Source organism: Cornus florida, unplaced genomic scaffold (assembly GCF_030987335.1).
Source record: "Cornus florida cultivar Cherokee Brave unplaced genomic scaffold, ASM3098733v1 CherokeeBrave_3.0.0_Hap2_Chr01, whole genome shotgun sequence".
Taxonomy (NCBI): domain Eukaryota; kingdom Viridiplantae; phylum Streptophyta; class Magnoliopsida; order Cornales; family Cornaceae; genus Cornus; species Cornus florida.
In genome coordinates, this window is record NW_026775571.1 from 89,365,297 (window position 1) to 89,385,591 (window position 20,295).

General features: G+C 34.9%; 1 protein-coding gene across 4 annotated transcripts in view; it reads right to left on the minus strand.

Annotated features, from left to right (window-relative positions):
• The window catches only part of LOC132305606 (putative nuclear RNA export factor SDE5), a 31,054-nt gene extending 14,524 nt beyond the window's left edge, over positions 1–16,530 (minus strand). For 2 of the 4 annotated variants that reach the window (XM_059803207.1, XM_059803206.1), the window contains exons 1-4: positions 16,156–16,529; positions 14,380–15,096; positions 9,520–9,554; positions 7,845–7,922 (exon numbers count right to left, since the gene is read on the minus strand). In XM_059803207.1, coding sequence (XP_059659190.1) covers positions 7,845–7,922; positions 9,520–9,554; positions 14,380–15,088 — 822 coding nt within the window. In that variant the 5' untranslated portion in view covers positions 15,089–15,096; positions 16,156–16,529. Of the gene's footprint in view, positions 1–7,844; positions 7,923–9,519; positions 9,555–14,379; positions 15,175–16,155 lie in introns of all 4 variants that reach the window. The other 2 variants (XM_059803205.1, XM_059803208.1) reach the window with 2 other exon arrangements.
• Positions 16,531–20,295: the final 3,765 nt, after the last annotated feature.

Sequence of the window (20,295 nt, forward strand, 5' to 3'; positions counted from 1 at the left end):
CTCACTTTCCCATCTCTCTCTCTTATCCTCTTTCTTCTCTTTTTCTTCTTCTTATACTTACTCTTGATTTGATTCTCTCTTAAAGTCAACACTAAGCAGGGTCTAGGAGAGGTAGACGGTAGGCAGCCTTACCCCTATTTTTAGAGAGGCTTATTCCAGGACTAAAAACCACACTACTATTGGGTTGGAGGGGGGGGGGGGTTGTTTGAGGGATGAGCACTTGACAATCATGCCAGGTCCAACTTCTATTTTGTTCGATTCCTATCTAACATAATTATAATTCTTTGAAATATATATATTGTTGAAAAAGAGATATTTGGTTTTAATAAGACCATATTTTAGGGGATATGATAGGCGTGTAAATATAGATAGTCAATGACCAGATTTTAGGGGATATTTTAGTGTATAACCTATAGCTTCTATTAGTGCACAGCCTGTAGCTTCTGTTAGTATACAGCCTGTAATTACAGCCTGTAGTTTGCTGTCACAGCTTGTAGTCAGCTTGTAGTTTCCTTTTTTTAGCCCCTTGTATGTCCTATTTAACTAAAGCATTGTAAACCATTCAAAGGAAGGCAATATACAGATTTTCTTTCAATCTTGAAATCGCCTATTTGGTATCAGAGCATCTTACCGATTCTTCTGAAAAAAAAACCCCTAGCTGTTCCTTTTTTTTTCTCTTCCAAACAACTCTAATCACCATGTCTGATGACATACCTGAGTCCAAGACCAAGACCTTTGAGTCCCAAGTCCAAAACTCTCAGACACACTCGGTCCAGATTACCACAATTCGGCTAAATGGTGAAAACTTCCTTCGCTGGTCCCAGTCCGTGCGGATGTATATCCGAGGCAGAGGCAAAATCAGCTACCTAACAGGAGAAAAGAAGGAACCAAAACCTGAAGATCCATCCTACTCGACCTGGGATGCAGAGAATTCGATGGTGATGACCTGGTTGGTGAATTCTATGGAGGAGGACATCAGTTCTAATTATATGTGTTACCACACAGCAAAAGAACTTTGGGACAATGTCAACCAAATGTATTCAGACCTAGGAAATCAGTCTCAAGTCTATGAACTAACGCTGAAACTCGGAGAGATCCGTCAAGGAGATAACAGTGTTACAAAATATTTCAACTCTCTGAAACGTTTGTGGCAGGACCTTGATTTGTTCAGCGATTATGAGTGGAAATCGCCTGAAGATTGCAACCATTACAAAAAGAAGGTGGAAGACAACCGCATCTTCAAGTTTCTCATTGGACTCAATGTCGAGTTTGATGAAGTGAGAGGCAGAATAATTGGACGACAACCCTTGCCTTTAATCGGTGAAGTCTTCTCCGAGGTTCGAAGAGAGGAAAGTCGCAGGCTGGTCATGCTTGGAAAAAAGTTATCAAATGGTGCTGTTGAGACCTCTGCCTTGGTCGCATCTGAAGCGAATATTGGCAGGAAACATAATGAAAAGCCCCGTCTTTGGTGTGACCACTGCAACAAGCCTCACCATACCCGTGAAACCTGCTGGAAAATTCATGGTAAACCAGCGAATTGGAAGAGTAAGCAGGAAGGCAGATTCAACCAGGAAGGCAGATTCAACCGAGCCCCATCAGCTCATGAAGCCGAGGCACTTCCCTTCAGCAAAGAACAGATGGATCATCTTCTAAAATTGCTGAAATTCAATTCCTCATCTGGTACTCCTAATGTTTCTCTTGCTCAAACAGGTAACAACCCGAAGGCCTTATCTTGTCGTTCAAATTCCAGTGTTACCCCATGGATCATTGATTCAGGGGCTTCTGACCATATGACAAGTTGTTCTCATTTATTTCAAACTTATTCACCCTGTTCTGGCTCTGAAAAAAAAATCAGAATAGCTGATGGTTCTTATTCTCCTATTGCAGGCAAAGGTTTAGTGAAACTTTCAAAAATTATTGATCTTAAGTCTGTCCTTCATGTCCCTAAGCTTGCTTGTAACCTTTTATCAGTTAGTAAATTGTCCAAAGACTCTAATTGTCGTGTTATCTTTTTTGAATCCTATTGTGAATTTCAGGACCAGAGCTTGGGGAAGACGATTGGCAGTGCTAAGATGATAGATGGTCTCTACTATTTTGAAGATGATATTTCAAGTAATAAAAAGGCTCAAGGTTTGAGTAGTTTTCGTTCTATCCCTGTTAGAGAACAAATAATGCTATGGCATTTTAGACTAGGGCATCCTAGTTTCCCTTATCTTAAAAAATTATTTCCTTCTTTGTTTAAAGGATTGGATTGTTCATCTTTTTATTGTGAGAATTGTTTTTTATCAAAGAGTCATCGTACTACGTATTCTCCTAAACCTTACCAAACATCAAAACCATTTTATTTAATCCATAGCGATGTTTGGGGCCCTTCTAGGATCACAACTCTTTCTGGAAAAAAATGGTTTGTGACTTTTATTGATGATCATACACGTTTGTGTTGGGTGTATTTAATGAATGAAAAATCTGAAGTTGAAAAATTATTCAAGGATTTTTATATGATGATTGAAAATCAATTTCAAACAAAAATTGGCATTCTTCATACTGATAATGGCACCGAATACTTTAATGAAGTTTTAGGAAGTTTTTTAACAGAAAAAGGAATTTTTCACCAATCCACTTGTGTTGACACACCCCAACAAAACGGAATTGCTGAAAGAAAGAATAAACATTTACTTGAAGTTTCTCGTGCCATCATGTTTTCAATGAATGTTCCTAAGTATTTGTGGGGTGAAGCCGTTTTAACAGCAACATATTTGATTAACAGGATGCCTACTCGTGTTCTTAACTATTTTACACCCCTTGAAAGCCTTAAAAAATCTTTTCCTGAAACTCGGATTTATTCGAACCTGCCTTTGAAAGTATTTGGGTGCACTGTCTTTGTCCATTTACCTAGTAGACTTCGATCTAAATTGGATCCTCGGGCTGAAAAATGTGTATTTGTTGGGTATGCCCCGAATAAAAAGGGGTACAAATGCTTCAATCCGACAACAAAAAAAATGTTTATCAGTATGGATGTTTTTTTTCTAGAAAATCATCCTTATTTTCAGAAAACTTTTCTTCAGGGGGAGAAAGAGAGTGAAGAAAATTTTTGGGAGATTTCTACTAATATTCCCTTACCTAAAACTATTGTCTCACACTCTACTCCAAACACTGATCTTTTTAAACAAGAAAATGATGTTCTAGAATCAGGAAACCCGGGGCCTCCTAGTCCTAATCTGCCGAGCCTTACTGTATCTCCAACAGGGGGAGAAATCCTACCAACGGTTCCAAAAAAACCGAATCCTGAGCTTCTGGTTTATAACAGAAAAAAGACTCATCAAAAGAGTAGAGAGCCTACTATTGTACCTGAGCAAGGCCAATCAGAGGTCCCGAGCAATGACTCCCTGAACACTCAAGGTACTCTAAATCCTAACTTGTCTACAGTTGTCCCTACTATTTCTAATCGTACAGAGACACCTAGCCAAGTTCCTGTAGACCTTGATATCCCTATAGCTGTTAGAAAAGGAATCCGAACCTGTACCCAGCATCCCATTGCCAAATACTTGTCTTATGATAAACTTTCCCATAAACATAGGGCCTTTACTTCAAATATTTCTCACTTGTTTGTTCCAAGAAACATTCAGGAAGCACTAGATGATCCGAATTGGAAATCAGCAGTGTTAGAGGAGATGAATGCTCTTAAAAGGAGTGGAACGTGGGAAATAGTTGACTTACCCAAAGGAAAGAAAACTGTTGGGTGTAAATGGGTTTTCACTATTAAGTGTAAAGCTGATGGTAGTGTGGAAAGGTACAAGGCAAGACTTGTGGCGAAAGGTTTTACGCAAACGTACGGCATTGATTACCAAGAGACGTTTGCTCCTGTAGCAAAAATAAATTCTATCCGAGTCTTATTGTCGTTGGCAGTCAATTCTAATTGGCCATTACATCAATTGGACATAAAAAATGCCTTTTTAAATGGAGACATGGAAGAAGAAGTGTTTATGAGCTTGCCACCTGGGTTCGAAGGAAAACACAGTCAGAGCAAAGTCTGTAAACTCAAAAAATCCCTGTACGGTTTGAAACAGTCTCCAAGAGCGTGGTTTGAACGTTTTGGAAAGGCTGTGAAGAGTCATGGGTATCATCAGAGTCAGGCAGACCATACCATGTTCTACAAACACGGTGAGGAAGGGAAAATTGCCATTTTAATTGTGTATGTGGATGATATAATTTTGACAGGTGATGACATTGAAGAGTTGACCAGACTGAAGAAGAAACTTGCTAAAGATTTTGAAGTCAAAGATCTGGGAGCATTAAAATACTTCCTTGGAATGGAATTTGCCAAGTCAAGAGAAGGAATTTTCGTGAATCAACGAAAATATGTACTTGATTTGCTTAATGAGACAGGACTACTCGGGTGTAAAGCTGCTGACACTCCAATTGAAGTCAACCTGAAGTTAGAAGCTGCCGAACCCGAGAATATGGTTGATCGTGAAAGATATCAGAGATTGGTGGGAAGACTAATTTACTTATCTCACACACGCCCAGATATAGCATTTGCAGTCAGTATGGTGAGTCAGTTCATGCACTCTCCTGGACAGGAACACTTTGAAGCAGTGTACAGGATTCTGAGGTACTTAAAGGGCTCACCAGGTAAAGGACTTATGTTCAAGAAACAAGGTCATTTACAAGTGGAGGTGTACACAGATGCTGATTGGGCAGGCAGTATAGTTGATAGACGATCTACCTCAGGATATTGCACCTTCGTTGGAGGAAACTTAGTCACGTGGCGAAGCAAGAAACAAAATGTAGTAGCGAGGAGTAGTGCAGAAGCCGAGTTCAGAGCACTCGCCCATGGGATTTGCGAAGCTATATGGTTAAAAAGACTCCTTGAAGATTTGAAGGTTATTGTTTCTCCTCCAATGAGAGTCTACTGTGACAACAAAGCTGCCATTTCAATTGCTCATAATCCAGTCCTCCACGACAGAACCAAACATGTGGAAGTTGACAAACACTTTATCAAGGAAAAGCTTGACTGTGGTATGATTTGCATTCCTTATGTCTCTACTACTGAACAAGCTGCAGACATCCTTACCAAAGGACTACACAAGAAACAGTTTGAAGTTTTAAGAAGCAAGCTAGCTATGGAAGACATCTACAAGCCAGCTTGAGGGGGAGTGTTGAAAAAGAGATATTTGGTTTTAATAAGACCATATTTTAGGGGATATGATAGGCGTGTAAATATAGATAGTCAATGACCAGATTTTAGGGGATATTTTAGTGTATAACCTATAGCTTCTATTAGTGCACAGCCTGTAGCTTCTGTTAGTATACAGCCTGTAATTACAGCCTGTAGTTTGCTGTCACAGCTTGTAGTCAGCTTGTAGTTTCCTTTTTTTAGCCCCTTGTATGTCCTATTTAACTAAAGCATTGTAAACCATTCAAAGGAAGGCAATATACAGATTTTCTTTCAATCTTGAAATCGCCTATTTATATATATATCAAAATTATATGTGTTAAATGATTGATGACATTATTCCTTCAACACTTCATAGCTTAAAGATATAATGCACAAGCCATGTCATCAAGGGAAAATATTCACAAACGTTACTTATTGAAATCATTTTTTCAGAATAAGGAAAAAGAAATCCAAACATCTTATGAAAATAAAGTACAATCTATATCAACTGCACATAAAGATATGGAAAAAGAACAAAAGTTGAAAACATAAACTGTACAAGAGACTGGGAAATTTTGGCATAAAAACATCTTTTAATACCCTCAAAATATAATTCTAAACAATTCAGGACTGAGTACCCTGGAACCACCATGAGAATTCATTCTTCCCATGGTATTGTCATTCCTCTCCTTCAAGTTACCAGAAAATTACGAATGGTCACATGAAGCACTAAATGCAATCTGATTTTTTCTTAGCTTTGATCTTCCAACAGGGAAAGAGATTAACAACCTTCTTTAGCATTACTCAATCCACATTTAGTATAGCTAGGGATTACCAGAGAAATGGAACTGAAAGTGATTAATTCTTTTTCCCTGAATAACTGAAAGGGATTAATCACTTTGCAATTTTCTTTATACATACTGCAGTGACACATCAGTTAGGGATTTTACCATTTTGTTGATACAATCAAAAAGTTGTTTGGAGTCCATGGGCAGGCAAAAAGGGGTAGATTAGATGAGACCTTCCTTAATCCTCCCCAATAACTGACAATATTAAAGATTTGTGCAAGAAATTTGATCTAATCCAAACTCTAAAGCTCCCATTTGGCTCATGGCTTTCCATAATATGTGCAAAAACATTCCAAATGTAACTTCAAGTACTCCATTACCTTACCTTGAAGGCAGCACTGGTCTTGCGAATTGTTAAAAGAGGGTGCCGAATGGGTTGAACCGGTCAAATCTAACCTATGATATTATTTGCACAAAATGACTGCAGTAAAACTTGAACTTACATTCTCATACTTGGTAGCTTAAACTTTTAGCATTGGACCAAGAAATGGCTCCTCACAACCACTGCACTCAAGCTCGCCTAATCTTGAAGGCCCATTCTACAAAATATGATTATAAGTTATACACAAAAAGTCTCTTGCTACCACTTCCTATTCCGAGCATAGCATAATATCTTTGGGAGTTGGGATTAGTTACATATATATAGGTAGACTTGAGAAAGACCTGTTGATCAATGGAAGGTTGGTGGCAAATGGCTGAAACTACTTGTGCATTTTTTAAGTCTTTTAGCGCTCATACTTTATCCTTCCTTTCTAACTTCTTTATCATAATCACAAAAACTATTTGTTAGTTATGAAAATATGAAAGGAAAAAGAATAAAGATCCAAGACTTTATTCCTTCCATGTGTGAAGAAACCAAGTTCTTCTGTTTCTGGGTATATGTAGCTGAACCACAATTACAATTACTTTGTAAATTTCAGCGTGAAGATGTACATAATGCCCATATATGTTAGAATGTCTATAGGGATGCGCATATGCATTTATTAAAGTTCCTCTACAATAAAAAGTTGCCGGAAATTTTAAGCAAGTGTACCACTTTAAAAGATGTAAAATATAATACAGCCAAACAAATCCTTTATTTGTCCAATCAAAGATTTATCAAGTAGAAATTCATTTCTAAGTCGACAGAGATTAAGTCTATTTTTTCTTGCTCTTCACATATGTAAAAGAAGATGATGTCCATCTTTAGAACATGAAAGATCTATCTGAGACAATTTACTACATAAATAATTGAAGGCAATAAGTATGTAGAAAAACATTGCACCTGCATGCTAGATAAATTATTAAAGTCCCTCTTTATCAATTATAGCCATATGATTGAAGTAATAAAAGGAAAGAAAATATCAAAGACAAACTGATGAGTGGTGTGACAAGAAAGGAAATTTCTAAAAGAATGAACTTATGCAAGGTCAGAGGCAGATCCAATTGAGACAGGATAAAATATAAGTTTCGGTTTTATTAATCATTCAGAACAAAGATGCAGCAGTGCCAACTGACATGACCCAAGCTGAAGGTGTTGTAAGGACAGGAGGAAAGAAAAAAATGACATGGTCAATACTAGTTTTCTTAGAGCAAAACAGAACTGCAGATTGTTGGAATTGATTATAATGCGTGTGTGCTTGTTTATGTCACAAATATAGTGTTTTTTTATTCATAAAAGAGCATAAACAAAACAGGCCAGTGGCCTAGCGGTAGTAGGCCCCTACTTCCCAAAGGGAGGTCAGGGGTTCAAGTCTCAGTGGAGGCATGTGTTTGTGAGTACCAACTAAGAAAAAAAAAAGGAGCATAAACAATCTCAGCAGCTACTTCATTCTTCAAATTTTGGCCAGCATACTAACCTTTTCAATGGATTCGTCAGGAAAAATGTTCCTTTTCTCCGAAGTTGCGGCTGACAGATCACCTAGTTTCTCCGTACTCTGATGGGTCAGAAAGGAAAAACAATATTATACCCCCAGATTAGTTGAACTTCCAAACAAATTTGCTAAGAATATTTAGGTGAGAAAATGGTAGAATAAAGAAAACTGGATAAACTAGGCTGCTCACTCTTCAAAAAACGAAGTTATATACACCAGCTACAGAAAGAGAAAAGTATGTTTACACTTTTCTCAATTGATATTAATCATGTGTCAGCACAAATGAAATAAAAAAGTTTTGTAGATAGCCTTGGAAGAAATTATCCAAATCCTTGACTTGAAGTACATTAGTACAATGTCTTGGTTGGGGTGGGGGGGAGGAAATACAAGAAATAAGAATATTAGTGTCTCTGGGGGAATATAAATTAATCAAACGAGCTCTAAAGATGTTGAGACAAGTCGAACCCTCCCCACCCATCTTAACACACTAAAAATTATAAATTTCTAATAATTAGATAAAAGAAGCTCTTAATTTGATATTGTTCCACCCCTTTATTTATGCATTATCGAGAAGATCAAAACAAATAGAAAGGGCCTAAATGGATCATCTCTTTACTGGAGTTAACCAATCATAAAGAAATGATTTCCCTTTTCTTTTACATTGGATCCCTTCACCATTTTCCCTTTTTATCCAGCCAGGTTCCCATTCTGATGACAGAGTCTCTTTCTTCCTTTTTATGAATACATCTGCTCCTTTTTTCACTTTAAACTATATAGTAGGTCTCCCATATTTTAGAACCACTCATTGTCTTAATCAACAAAACCTAAATATCTACTAAAAGAAGCTTTGGAAGATCTCCAGTTTCCCTTTTAAATCTTTTCAAGTTGTAATATTATTTATCGTGGTGAGAGCCGCCATAGAGTGCTCCTACAAGACCGGGGATTCTATCTGAATTCTAAACTGGAAGTAGAATGAATAAAGACTAACGCTCCCTATTCAGAAGAGTAGGTTTTGGGCCCATAGTTTTGCACAAGGTTAAGGCCTTTGGTTTCTGTTGGTTTCCACGGTCACCTTTCAATCTTTGCAGTTGAGTGGTCTATAGGGCACGTCCTTTAAAACACAAACATCAATAATGAGAACTAAGGTCAAATTTTATCCTTATCTTAGAATTGTATAGATAATCAACGGTAAAAATTGTGTGTTAGCAACCAACTACTCAAAAAGCTTAAGTTGTTAGAGAGGGTGCAACTTAAATATATAAATCCTTCAACACGCCCCCTCAAGTGTGGCCTTTTTTTGGTCCAACACATGTTTTTTCAATTTTTAATTAGGGTAACGATGAGGTTTGAACTCAAGACATTTGGCTCTGATACCATGTTAACAACCATCCACTCCAAAAGCTTAAGTTGTTGGAGAGGGTGTAACTTAAATATATAAATCCTTCAACAATGTGAAACCTCCAAAGTGGGTGAACTTCATCTACTAATACTATATTTGACATTTGTCCTTGACACAAGCACAGCACTTGACATAAGAACTTGAACATCTATCAATATGAAAATTCAAAAACAAAACAAATTATCTTGACATAAGAACTTGAACATCTATCAAAATGAAAAATAAAAATAAAACAAATTAAGTGATAAGTACAGAGAGTACTATGCAAACCTTTTTCATATCATATCCACAAGAACCTGCATATTCAATTCATAAACTGATTAGTAACCACACATAAATAATCAATACTAACAAATTACTTGACTAGTAACCACCAACATAACCATAATTCATCTCTAGCAAGCAATATTGTGATTGATCAAATGAGTACTAGAATAATGTCCACATGACAACTGAAACCAAAGACTAGTAATTCTACAGGTTGAAAAGAAAACTCGATTGTAGCCAGCCAAAGGATTAAAAATCAAGTACATCCACAGGATGATGTATCTGATGTATGATATGAATAAGTAGCAAGGATGATGCTAGTTCTCTATTAATGAATAAGTAAGAGTGATAATATTGGTCCTCTGTTAAAACATAATTTGACCAAAATATTTTGAGATAGTACAACAATGTATTCATGAATTTTGCCACAAGAGATAAAGAAACATTGTATACTTCCTCGCGTTATACAAGTAACATAGATTATTTAAAAAACAATATATTGCTAATTATGATTTACTAGGAGATATGATGGGAAGGCTTCTCATATAGAAGTCTAAAATGGTACTAGTTTCCACTATACAAAAAAAGGTTAAGTCACCAAGGGTGTAACCCAAGTGGTATCTCCTCCTCCTTCGAAATGGAAGGTTGAGGGTCAGAGTCCCGAATGCGACAATTATGGTTATGTGTGTGTGATTTACCTACCAAAAAGTAAAAAGGTTAAGTTATGGTGTGGGTCCTTAGGACTTGTAAATGCTTCAAGTGCCCTGCACTCCCAAATTGATCAGCTGAAAGATTTATAAGAATACCAAAACCAATAATTGTGTAACTATTGGGGAAAATAATAATTATAAAAAAAAAACTGCAATGAAGGTCAATCTTCGCATTCATATTGCCTGCTCCAGTAAACAGTTGCAACAATATCAAAGGCCATTAGATGCAAATTTCTTCACGCTGTTTAACTCTTAAATGTAAAAGAGAGCATTTATAGGCTTTTAAACTCTAAATATACTGAATAGTGAGTAGTTCACGGGATTAAGAACAAATCAATAATGGAGAAAAGGGGAGAAGAAAAGTAAAACACAAGATTTTATATGTTAGTTATGCCACAAGCCCGTAAATTTGATTTATGCATGGGGTTCACCTCAATCATGAAGCCAACATCAAGCATGGGTGATGCCTCAGGCACAAAGAGATTTTAGCCTCTAAGGATGAACCTCATTATGTACTCAGGCGTGGTTCTAAGTGTAAACCTCAAACGCCTAGCAAAATTAAGACTATAACTTATAAACAGATGACTTAGATCAATTATCAAATCTTAAGAAAACTAAGTACTTTTTTTTTTTTCCCCCTAATTTGACAAATTTTCATTAATAGAGAAAAACCAAAGTTACAGGATAAAAAAGCAGGGGCATACCCCCCACTAATACAGCAATGGAAAATTCCTACAATTCATTTAGAATCTGTAGAAAACAGAGCAATGTCCTCCAAAGAGACATCACAAGCCAACAAAGCATCCCAAAAAATGGCCATGGCTGCTGATTGGGGATGAATTCTATTACCTCTACGAAGGGCTGCATTTCTATCCCACCAAATCTACCATAAGGAGGTAGAAAACTAAGTACTTTCCCATAAAGTTACCTGAAATTACAAATTTCCTGTCAGTGTGTCCATGAGTCATTTTCCTAGACCAGCTACTTTTTTTCAGTAAATTTTGACACGGAAAAAAAAAAATTTATTCAAGCACACAATAGTCTGTTTAGGTGAGACCTAGATGTGAGTCCTTCCCGAGTGATTTACACAAAGGCAAATGACGATGAGACAACTTCCATTATTCACTTCCACATATCATCCATTTAAAAATTTAAACTGTTAGAGAGAGTATAATTTTATTTATTTGTATCCTCTAACACGCCCCTTCACATGTGGCCAAACTTTTAATCATCACTGAGCCACCATAGGCATCAACAACAACTATTACAGTCGCAGAGAGATCCAAATGCATGGCCTTACCCACTCTAATTCCAAGATAATTGCTCCAAAAAGTTTAAGCTTTCGAGGAATGATCCCAACAATGTAAATCAAACAGAAAGACTTGAACATAAAACCTCCAATAATCAAGGAGTTAGTAATATGTTAGAGAATCAATTACCAAAAGCTTAAGCTAATAGGGACCAAGTAATTTATTTAATAAAACAAAAATGAGCTTGCACTAAGGGTCTACTTTAAGTCCATATTTATTCACATTAATTAAAAATGAGATCACAAAAGTTTTACAAGAAAACATTCCTTGGTGCATGTTGTTTGCCGATGACATAGTACTACTGGACACTTCTAAAGAAAACTTAGCAATTAAATTAGAAAGGTAGAGAAACGCGTTAGAATCAAAAGGCTTAAGGGTAAGTGGAACCAGAATTGAATATATGGAATGCAAATTTAGTGAAGAATTGAATATTAATGAGGTAATCTGGTAATGATTACACCTCAAATCAAGAAGTATCCCAAGTGCACACTTTTGGTAGTTAGGGTCATTAATACAAAAGGATGGTGAGATCGATGGTGATATAACTAGTAGAAATTGTGAAGGATAGACAAAATGGAGGCAAGTTAGTGGCATTTTGTGTGATAAACGAATGCCATATAGACTAAAAGGAAAATTTTATAGAACAGTTATTAGGCCAACTATCTTATATGGTGCAAAGTGTTGGGCTATAAAAAAGAAGAAAGAACAACGAATTCATGTAGCAGAAATGAGGATCTTAAGATGGATGGTAAGGTCACTAGAAGAGATAGGTTACAAACCAAAATGTGAGGGAGAAATTAGGTGTGGCACCTATTAGTAATGAGATTAGAGAGAGTAGACTTAGGTGCTATAGACATGAAGACCTATGGATGCACCGGTGAGAAGAAGAAAGTTAATTTGCATAAAGGGTAGGACGCGGAGAGGGCGCCTGAAATTAACATGGATGAAATCATTACAAATGGTTTTAAAAGTTAAATATAAGAGGAGAGAACTTGTAATAGAATAGAATGGAAAAAGAGAATTCATGTTGCTAACCCCATTCATATGGGATTAAGGAAAGGGTGATGATGATGAATAAAACAAAATGAAACGAATTGATCAATAATGTTATTCTACTGAGCAGTATCTATGCATTTCCCATCAAGTTAACTAATAAATTACAGAAATATGATACGAAGTGCTTAATTAGGTGCTATGGACACGAAGACCTATGGATGCACCGGTGAGAAGAGGAAGGTTAATTAGCATAGAGGGTAGGACGCGGAGAGGGCGCCCGAAATTAATATGGGATGAAATCATTATAAATGGTTTTAAAAAGTTAAATATAAGAGGAGAGACAGCTTGTAATAGAATAGAATGGAAAAAGATAATTCATGTGGCTGACCCCATTCATATGGGATTAAGGAAAAGGTGATGATGATGAATAAAACAAAATGAAACGAATTGATCAATAATGTTATTCTACTGAGCAGTATCTATGCATTTCCCATCAAGTAAACTAATAAATTATAGAAATATGATACGAACTGCTTAATTTGAACATTACTGTAAAATGTCAAAGAAATAGTCAAACAAATATGTATTGCTGATATACTTTGCTTAAAACATGAACACAAGATAACAGCAGTGTATCCTGATATTCACTAATCATCTTTATGATGGTACACTGTATAAAATGCAGCATCAGATCTAGGTAATACACCCGGGTACAACTCAATAAAATTCATTAAGCGATTATTATAAAAAGAGAATCAAAATTGAAAAAGAAAAGAAACCTCCTTGAAGTTATCTGGAGTTCGAGATTGGTAAGCATGCGCTCCCACTTACCCTTTGACTTGACAAATCTATTTTTGTAGTCTTTTTGCCAAAAAATGATTATGTTTCGTAAAATGTACTAGTAGGAGCTATAGCGGCATTTAATGAATTCTACATGATCTTCTCGAAGGTGTATTATTCGAACTAAGTACTTACAAGGATATATTGGCATTTCTTGATTCCATGGTCTCCTCCAATGACGTAAAATATGGTTTTTTTTTTCCTTAGTTGGTACTCACACACGCATGCCTCCACTGAGGCTTATGGAAAATATAGTTTTCCTAACTGATCCCACACGCGTCCGATAATCTAAGCCCTGGGAACCTTCAAAGGAGGCTAATTGTTGACTTAAACTGATGACCTAATCTGACAGCCAACTGCTTGTGTTGTTATGCTGGCGGGACTTTTTGTTGGAATACACAAGTCTATTCTCATGTACCACTCCAAAAGCTAAGAGCTGAAGCTCTAGGAAGCCACCAATCTTGCTTCCAGGAAGTTGATAATATCATGAAGATATGGTGCTAATCCTATATAGTTGTCAGAATATCACAATGAGGCTCCTTTGCTGTCTAGAGACATTGCTACAAATAATTACGAGATTCTGGGGTGAATTTTTTTAATCAAATTCTCTCCATTACACGCGCTGGAATAGAATTAAATGGTTGGCCAAGTTCCATCTGTGTTCCAAGTTAATTTTATAAGTTGCTACAGTTACATCTTACATGGATAGTCTGAATTCTTAAAGATGATTTATTAATTGTTCCTTTTGGCAATGTTATTTCTTTTCTTTTCTTTTCTTTTCTTTTCTTTTCTTTTTTTTTTTTTTTTTGCTTCTCATCCAAATTTGAACTCATCACTTTTCACAAATTTACATGCTGTGAGAAACTAAACAATTTACCTAAACTCAATATTCAGCATGACATTATCTCAAAACTCAAATGAAATGAGACGAAAGAGAAAATAAATTGCATTAATGAATAATATGGCGAAAAACTTCAAGAATGTTGAGAATGGTTTACCAATAATGTCCTGCATTGTATCCCTGTCAAGCTGAAATCCATCTCCAAGCATCTTAAACAGAAAATCCTCAATTTCATTGTCCATTAAATTCTCCCTCCCCAAATTTATGGAAGAATGTTCTCCCTCAAGTTCGGACCTTAGTAAATCCTTTGAGTCTACTTTCAAAGGTTTTGTTGTCATACAAGCTCCATGTGTCAAGGATGTGGAGCATAAATAATTTTTATCTAGAACACATGAAATGGTACCGGCTGAAGCAGGACGGCTTTTTGATTTTGATTCTTTTGAGTTTCCATCTACACAGGAGAACTTATCAAAAGTAGTATTATAGGATAAATCTAAAGATTTTTCACTCTGCATTTCGTCGTTAGATTCACGAATACAGGATGATTTTGAAGATCTTTCACTGTGTATTTCACCATTTGATGCATGGATGGGCAATGATTCTGAAGATCTCTCACTCTGTACATCAGATTCACGAATGTGGAATGATTCTGAAGATTTTTCACTCACCGCTTCACCATTGGAGGTGGAGTTGCTCTCTTGTAAGTTAAAAAGCATTGAACCAGCCAAGTTAGCATTCCGGCCTGCCTTGCAATATACTGAAGCAATATCTTCTAGTGAAAATACAGAACCAAACGCATCAAGCAAGCACTCCAAGGCCCTTTCCTCATCATCATTTCGTAATATACTTGAACCAGATGCTTCCATTTGAAATTCTTCACAGCACAAAATACAGACAAATCACTTGTGGAAGAGAGGTTATGACATACTTGTACATTTTTCCTTCACAAATACTATAATAGAGATTATTATTATTGGAAAATGTCAACTTAATTGCATGACTCTAAGAAGGCAGAAAAATAAGAATACTTTGCAACGTAATCCACATTCAAACAAGTATGGTCTGCACTCAGAAGAATATTATACTAACTTTGGTATGTGATGAGAACAAAAATACCATCAAAACATACAAAACAACTGTAATATTGAAACAAACTAACCAAAAATGACTCGGTGTATACTCGTCGTTTAAAATAAAAAAATAAAAAATTAGGCAACAAAGTAATCTAAAAACAAAGGTCATCTAAGCCAATGGTATGATCTGTCCTCCCCAAAGGGGAAGGTTGAGAATTCGAGTCCCACTAGGGACATAATGTGGATAATGGGTGTGTGTGTTTGCTTTAATTTTCACTAGCAGTAGAGCGTTTTAATAATCCAGTACAGTTGGCAACTTATTTTTCATAGGACTAAAGTAATGTTATCTGAAGTATGATGAAAATTTAACATTCATACACTTTTTTCGTAAAAAAAAAAAAATTCATACACTTTGTGGGTTCAAGAGGGGTTATGGCTCCATTGGCTATATGCCAGTTCCAATCCTTTAAATAGATATTCAATCGCGATAAAGATTACTAAAAGGAATACATACCAAACAGAACAATAAGCTATAATAAGTATTGTATAGCAATAATTTTCATTAATATCTTTCTTAATAAGGTTTGAGCTTCTACACTTTATCATCAACCATGTTCTTCTTCAATATAATTGAATTCAAAAAAGAAAATTAAAAAAATAGACCAATGTTCATACTAAAAAATTGGAAACACAAATCAGATAAATATTATTTCATAATAAAAAATAAAAGGTGTTCCTGATTGAATGTCCATGATCGATGATTGTTTTCAAACATCATTGTAGTTTAATTCAAACAATTAAGAATACAATGACAAAAATACAAGAAATGATTGAGCAATTGGAATCAAACGGAAGCTTACTTGCAGTGAGGGTTTTGGAAACCGAGTCTTGGAGCAACCAAACAGAGCTCCCTCCTTGCTCTCTCTCTCTCTCCCCCTCTCTTTCTCTCTCTACACACACATATATATATATATGAGGAGAGAGAATTTTGAGGACGATTGCGAAAACTATTATTAAATGATTGAAAAGGAAAGAGAGAGGGTTTAGAGCTCACATGGCATTTTTTTGTGAGTAAGCGATGACGAGTCATAATAGATTCTCTCTCCTTCCGGAACACGTCTTGGGTCTTCTCCATTTTTTGAAGTGGTGGTGTTCGTCGTATGCTCGTCTCGGTAAATTTTGCCGCGTGAATAAAGGGCAGTTTGGTTAATTGCAAGCAAAAAGGGTTAACGGCACAAGACCCCACTAGTCAGTTGGTCAATTTTTTACTCATTTGGTCGTTCCTTCGCAACTAAGAATTTAGACCTAGAGACAGGGTAGGGAGATAAGTCACATCGGATGGAGTAGGGGGCAAGCTGAGTCACTTAGGGTTTTTTCATAACACTACATTACACAACACTTCCCAAGCAGACCCTTAATCCTTTTAGGTAAAAGTGTTCTATTGTACTTCCCGTGCGCTGATGCTTCCTTTTAAACACTCTCTTACTAACAATTTTATTATTTGTGATCTTTGATTTTGGGCTTATGCACTTTTCTTTATGTAAAAGTGAACATAGATTCAGTAATTCAGATGAATTTATAACTCTGTGTATCAAATATTGCTACAATAGTGAAAGAAAACAGAAACAAGCGTCGAATCATTTGTATGAAGCTAGTTGGTTCCGTAGTTTGAGAATGATGCTGACCCAACGGACTCTCCATCCTTTCCAAGGAGAGCAAAAAGGAAGAAGCCGTGGGCGAAAGCTTTCTCATTTGCTCCCACTTCAATTCTCCCTCTCCCTCATACTCTGTGTGATTTATGGAGGAAGGGTGGAGTATCAAAGTAAAGTAATAAAATACAAGTCACACAGGGTGGGAGTTAGGAAGTACGGATACTTCACAAAGTCAAAGAAGCTGTTAGAAAGAGCCGCACAAATAACCAAAGGTCTATTTTCTTTAACTTTAGAGGTTAGACCTTCCATTGGTCGGCCGACTAGTGGTAAGAGCATCCATTGGTCGGTCGGCTAATGGTAAAAGTGGCACGCGTAGCTGGCATGGCCCATTGAGATTAGGGCTCAAATCAAATGAAAAATAGTAATGTACTCATATCGGATACATGTTCGATACTTCTTAAACATATTCATAATTTTTAAATATATATATATATATATATATATATATTTTTTATAACACATATCCGATACTCTCAAATACTTCTTAAGCATTTCAACTGCATATCCGACACACAATTTTAATAAGTTTAAACATTAAAATGTAACTTTTTCACAATAATAACATATTATAATTGTTAAAAAAAAAAAATCAAAAATTATTAAATGATGATTAGGGATACTTGTTTTATGTGTTGTGAAATAAATGATTGCATTTAGATTCATAGTATTTTTTAAAAATTAATTAAAATTAATTTTTATATATATATATAAATAAAATTTATTAATTTTTTATTATCGTATCTTGCCGTACTCGCCTCCTGTATTTTTTTTAGATTTGCAATATTGTTCTACCCATATCGTGTTGTATCTGTAACTTTGCTTCCTAAGGTGGGAGTAAAAGTTGGTGCAAGCAAACAAATTGTATGATTTAGGACAGAGACAATAAACGCGATTAATATAATATAAATTTATATATATATATATTAAGTAAGATAATTATAAACTTTATTTAATTTATACCACGGAATTTTGGTATTGAAGTTATATATAAAATAAAATATGAAGCTATTTGAATATAGAAAATATATATACACATTATACTATATATAATATTACTCATATATTGCTATTATAGTTATTCGTTCATTATATTGTGTGACATGTGCGGATTTTTTTATTTTTTTATTTTTTATTTTTTTTTTTTTTAATTTTTGGTCCACGATACTAAAAGGTAAATTAACCGTCTGGATTTATAGTTCAGAGACCTTTATCCACTCCGGTACACCTTGTAAATTGACAGTATTTTAAATTCATGATATCAATTTAACAAAAGTTATTTTATAAATTGTGAAATATGGTAAAAGACAATTTGACCCCTTGTGTTTTGCTAAAAATATGCATAATTATCACTTCCTATCATATGCCCATAATTGAGTGTTGATGGAGTGAATTGACAATTATATTATCGAATTTTTACTTATATTAGATATTGCCAATTTATTATCATGGCCGACAAAAAAAAAATCTGAGTGTTGTTCGTTTCACTTAAACAAATTAACATTAACAATCCCTAATTACTTGAGAAATTCTAATGATATGGAGAGACTAATCCTAACTCGTAAGAGACGACCATAATTATTTTGACAGGGGAATCTAAACTCTCAAATAAACGAATAGATTCAAAATCCAAGTACAAATGAACTATTCAAAAAAAAGCGTTATATTAAAGGTAATGACATTCGATTAAATACTTATTTGGAGGTATCTTATTGATTATTTTGCACCGTAGCTCCTTAAAAATGAATACTCTTATGCAAAAATTTATATAAAAGAGGAATTTCATGCAATTAATTTTAAGGACAATTAGGAATTTTTGAAAAGTACCAATGCTTTAAACCATTAGTTATTTATCAACAACTTTTTATTTTATTTTATTTTATTTTTTATCCTTAGCAATAAATTTTTTTTCTTAATTGATACTCACACACATATGTCTTCATTGAAGCTTGAACACCTAACCTCTTTTTGGAAAGTAAATGTCTGATATCGCTAGACCATTACCCCGGATGGTTCTTAACAACAATTTGATACAAGTGTCTTGCAAAATTTATGATATTTTAAGGTAGTTATTTGCCAAAAGTTTAATTAAAAAAAGAAGTTGATATGCAAATTCTTTATAGTTGAGAGTCTTGAGAATGTGGAGAAGAAATTTAATTTTATGCAGTTAATAATTTACCTTTAGATGCACCGGTGAAAAGAGGAAGGATAATTTGCATAGAGGGTAGGAGGCAGAGAGGGCGTGTGAAATTAATATAGAATGAAATTATTAAAGTTTGTAATAGAAAAGAATGTAAAAAGAGAATTTATTTGATTGACCCATTTATACGGTATTATAAAAAGGAGGTCGATAAAAGTATTTACATTTGATGGCACTTTGGATCAAATAAGCATAAAAATTTTAACTTTACTGGACTTGGTTGCTTTTAAGAATGGTTCTACATTGGTAAGGCAACTCGTCAATCATCATTAACCAACTTACTTTGTATAGAATTTGCTAGGAAATAGATCAAGAACTGGGGTCCAGTTACAGTTCAACCTCATTTTTTTTGCGTCACCTTCTAGATAGGGAATACAAATCAATGAAACCATCAATCACTGACCGTCCATTTCTTTTTATTCCTTAGTATCTCTGCTTTATAGATCGTCCATTCTTTTATTCCTTATTTTCTCTACGTTATAAACCGAAAAAAAAAAAGTAAAAATCTCAAACAGAAAAAATAATAATAAAAATAAAATAAAATTCTTTAATTCCATTAAAATTTGTTATGTGATAGTTTATATTTATATACTACCCTTATTCTAATAATTATAACGAAAAAAAAAAAAAAAGTAAAAACATTAAATATATATAAAAGAATTAATTAACTTACCCAAAAAAAAATGATCAATAAAAAGGGATCCTCCTCTCATCTTCGGATTGGGCTTGGACTTGGGCAAAGGGTCCACTTTCCTTGCTTGATTGCTTTCAAAAGCCATTGCAACATAATACTAGCACAAAGAGGATTTAGCCTTAAAAAATAAAAAAATAAAAAAAAATAAGAGAAGCCTATATGGATCTCACACACTCTGGTTTCTTGATGATGTTGTAGATAATCAAAATTCTAACACAATTATTTCAAAACTTAATTGAGTTGAAAATCTTGATTTATTATGTTGCAATGGAGGAGGTGTCATTGTTTCAATACCATTATTTAAAAACTTCAACAAAATTATTTCGAACCTCAAAATAAGGATGTTAAATGTTTAAAATAATGATGTTAGGTGTTGAATCTCGATTTAATATAATTG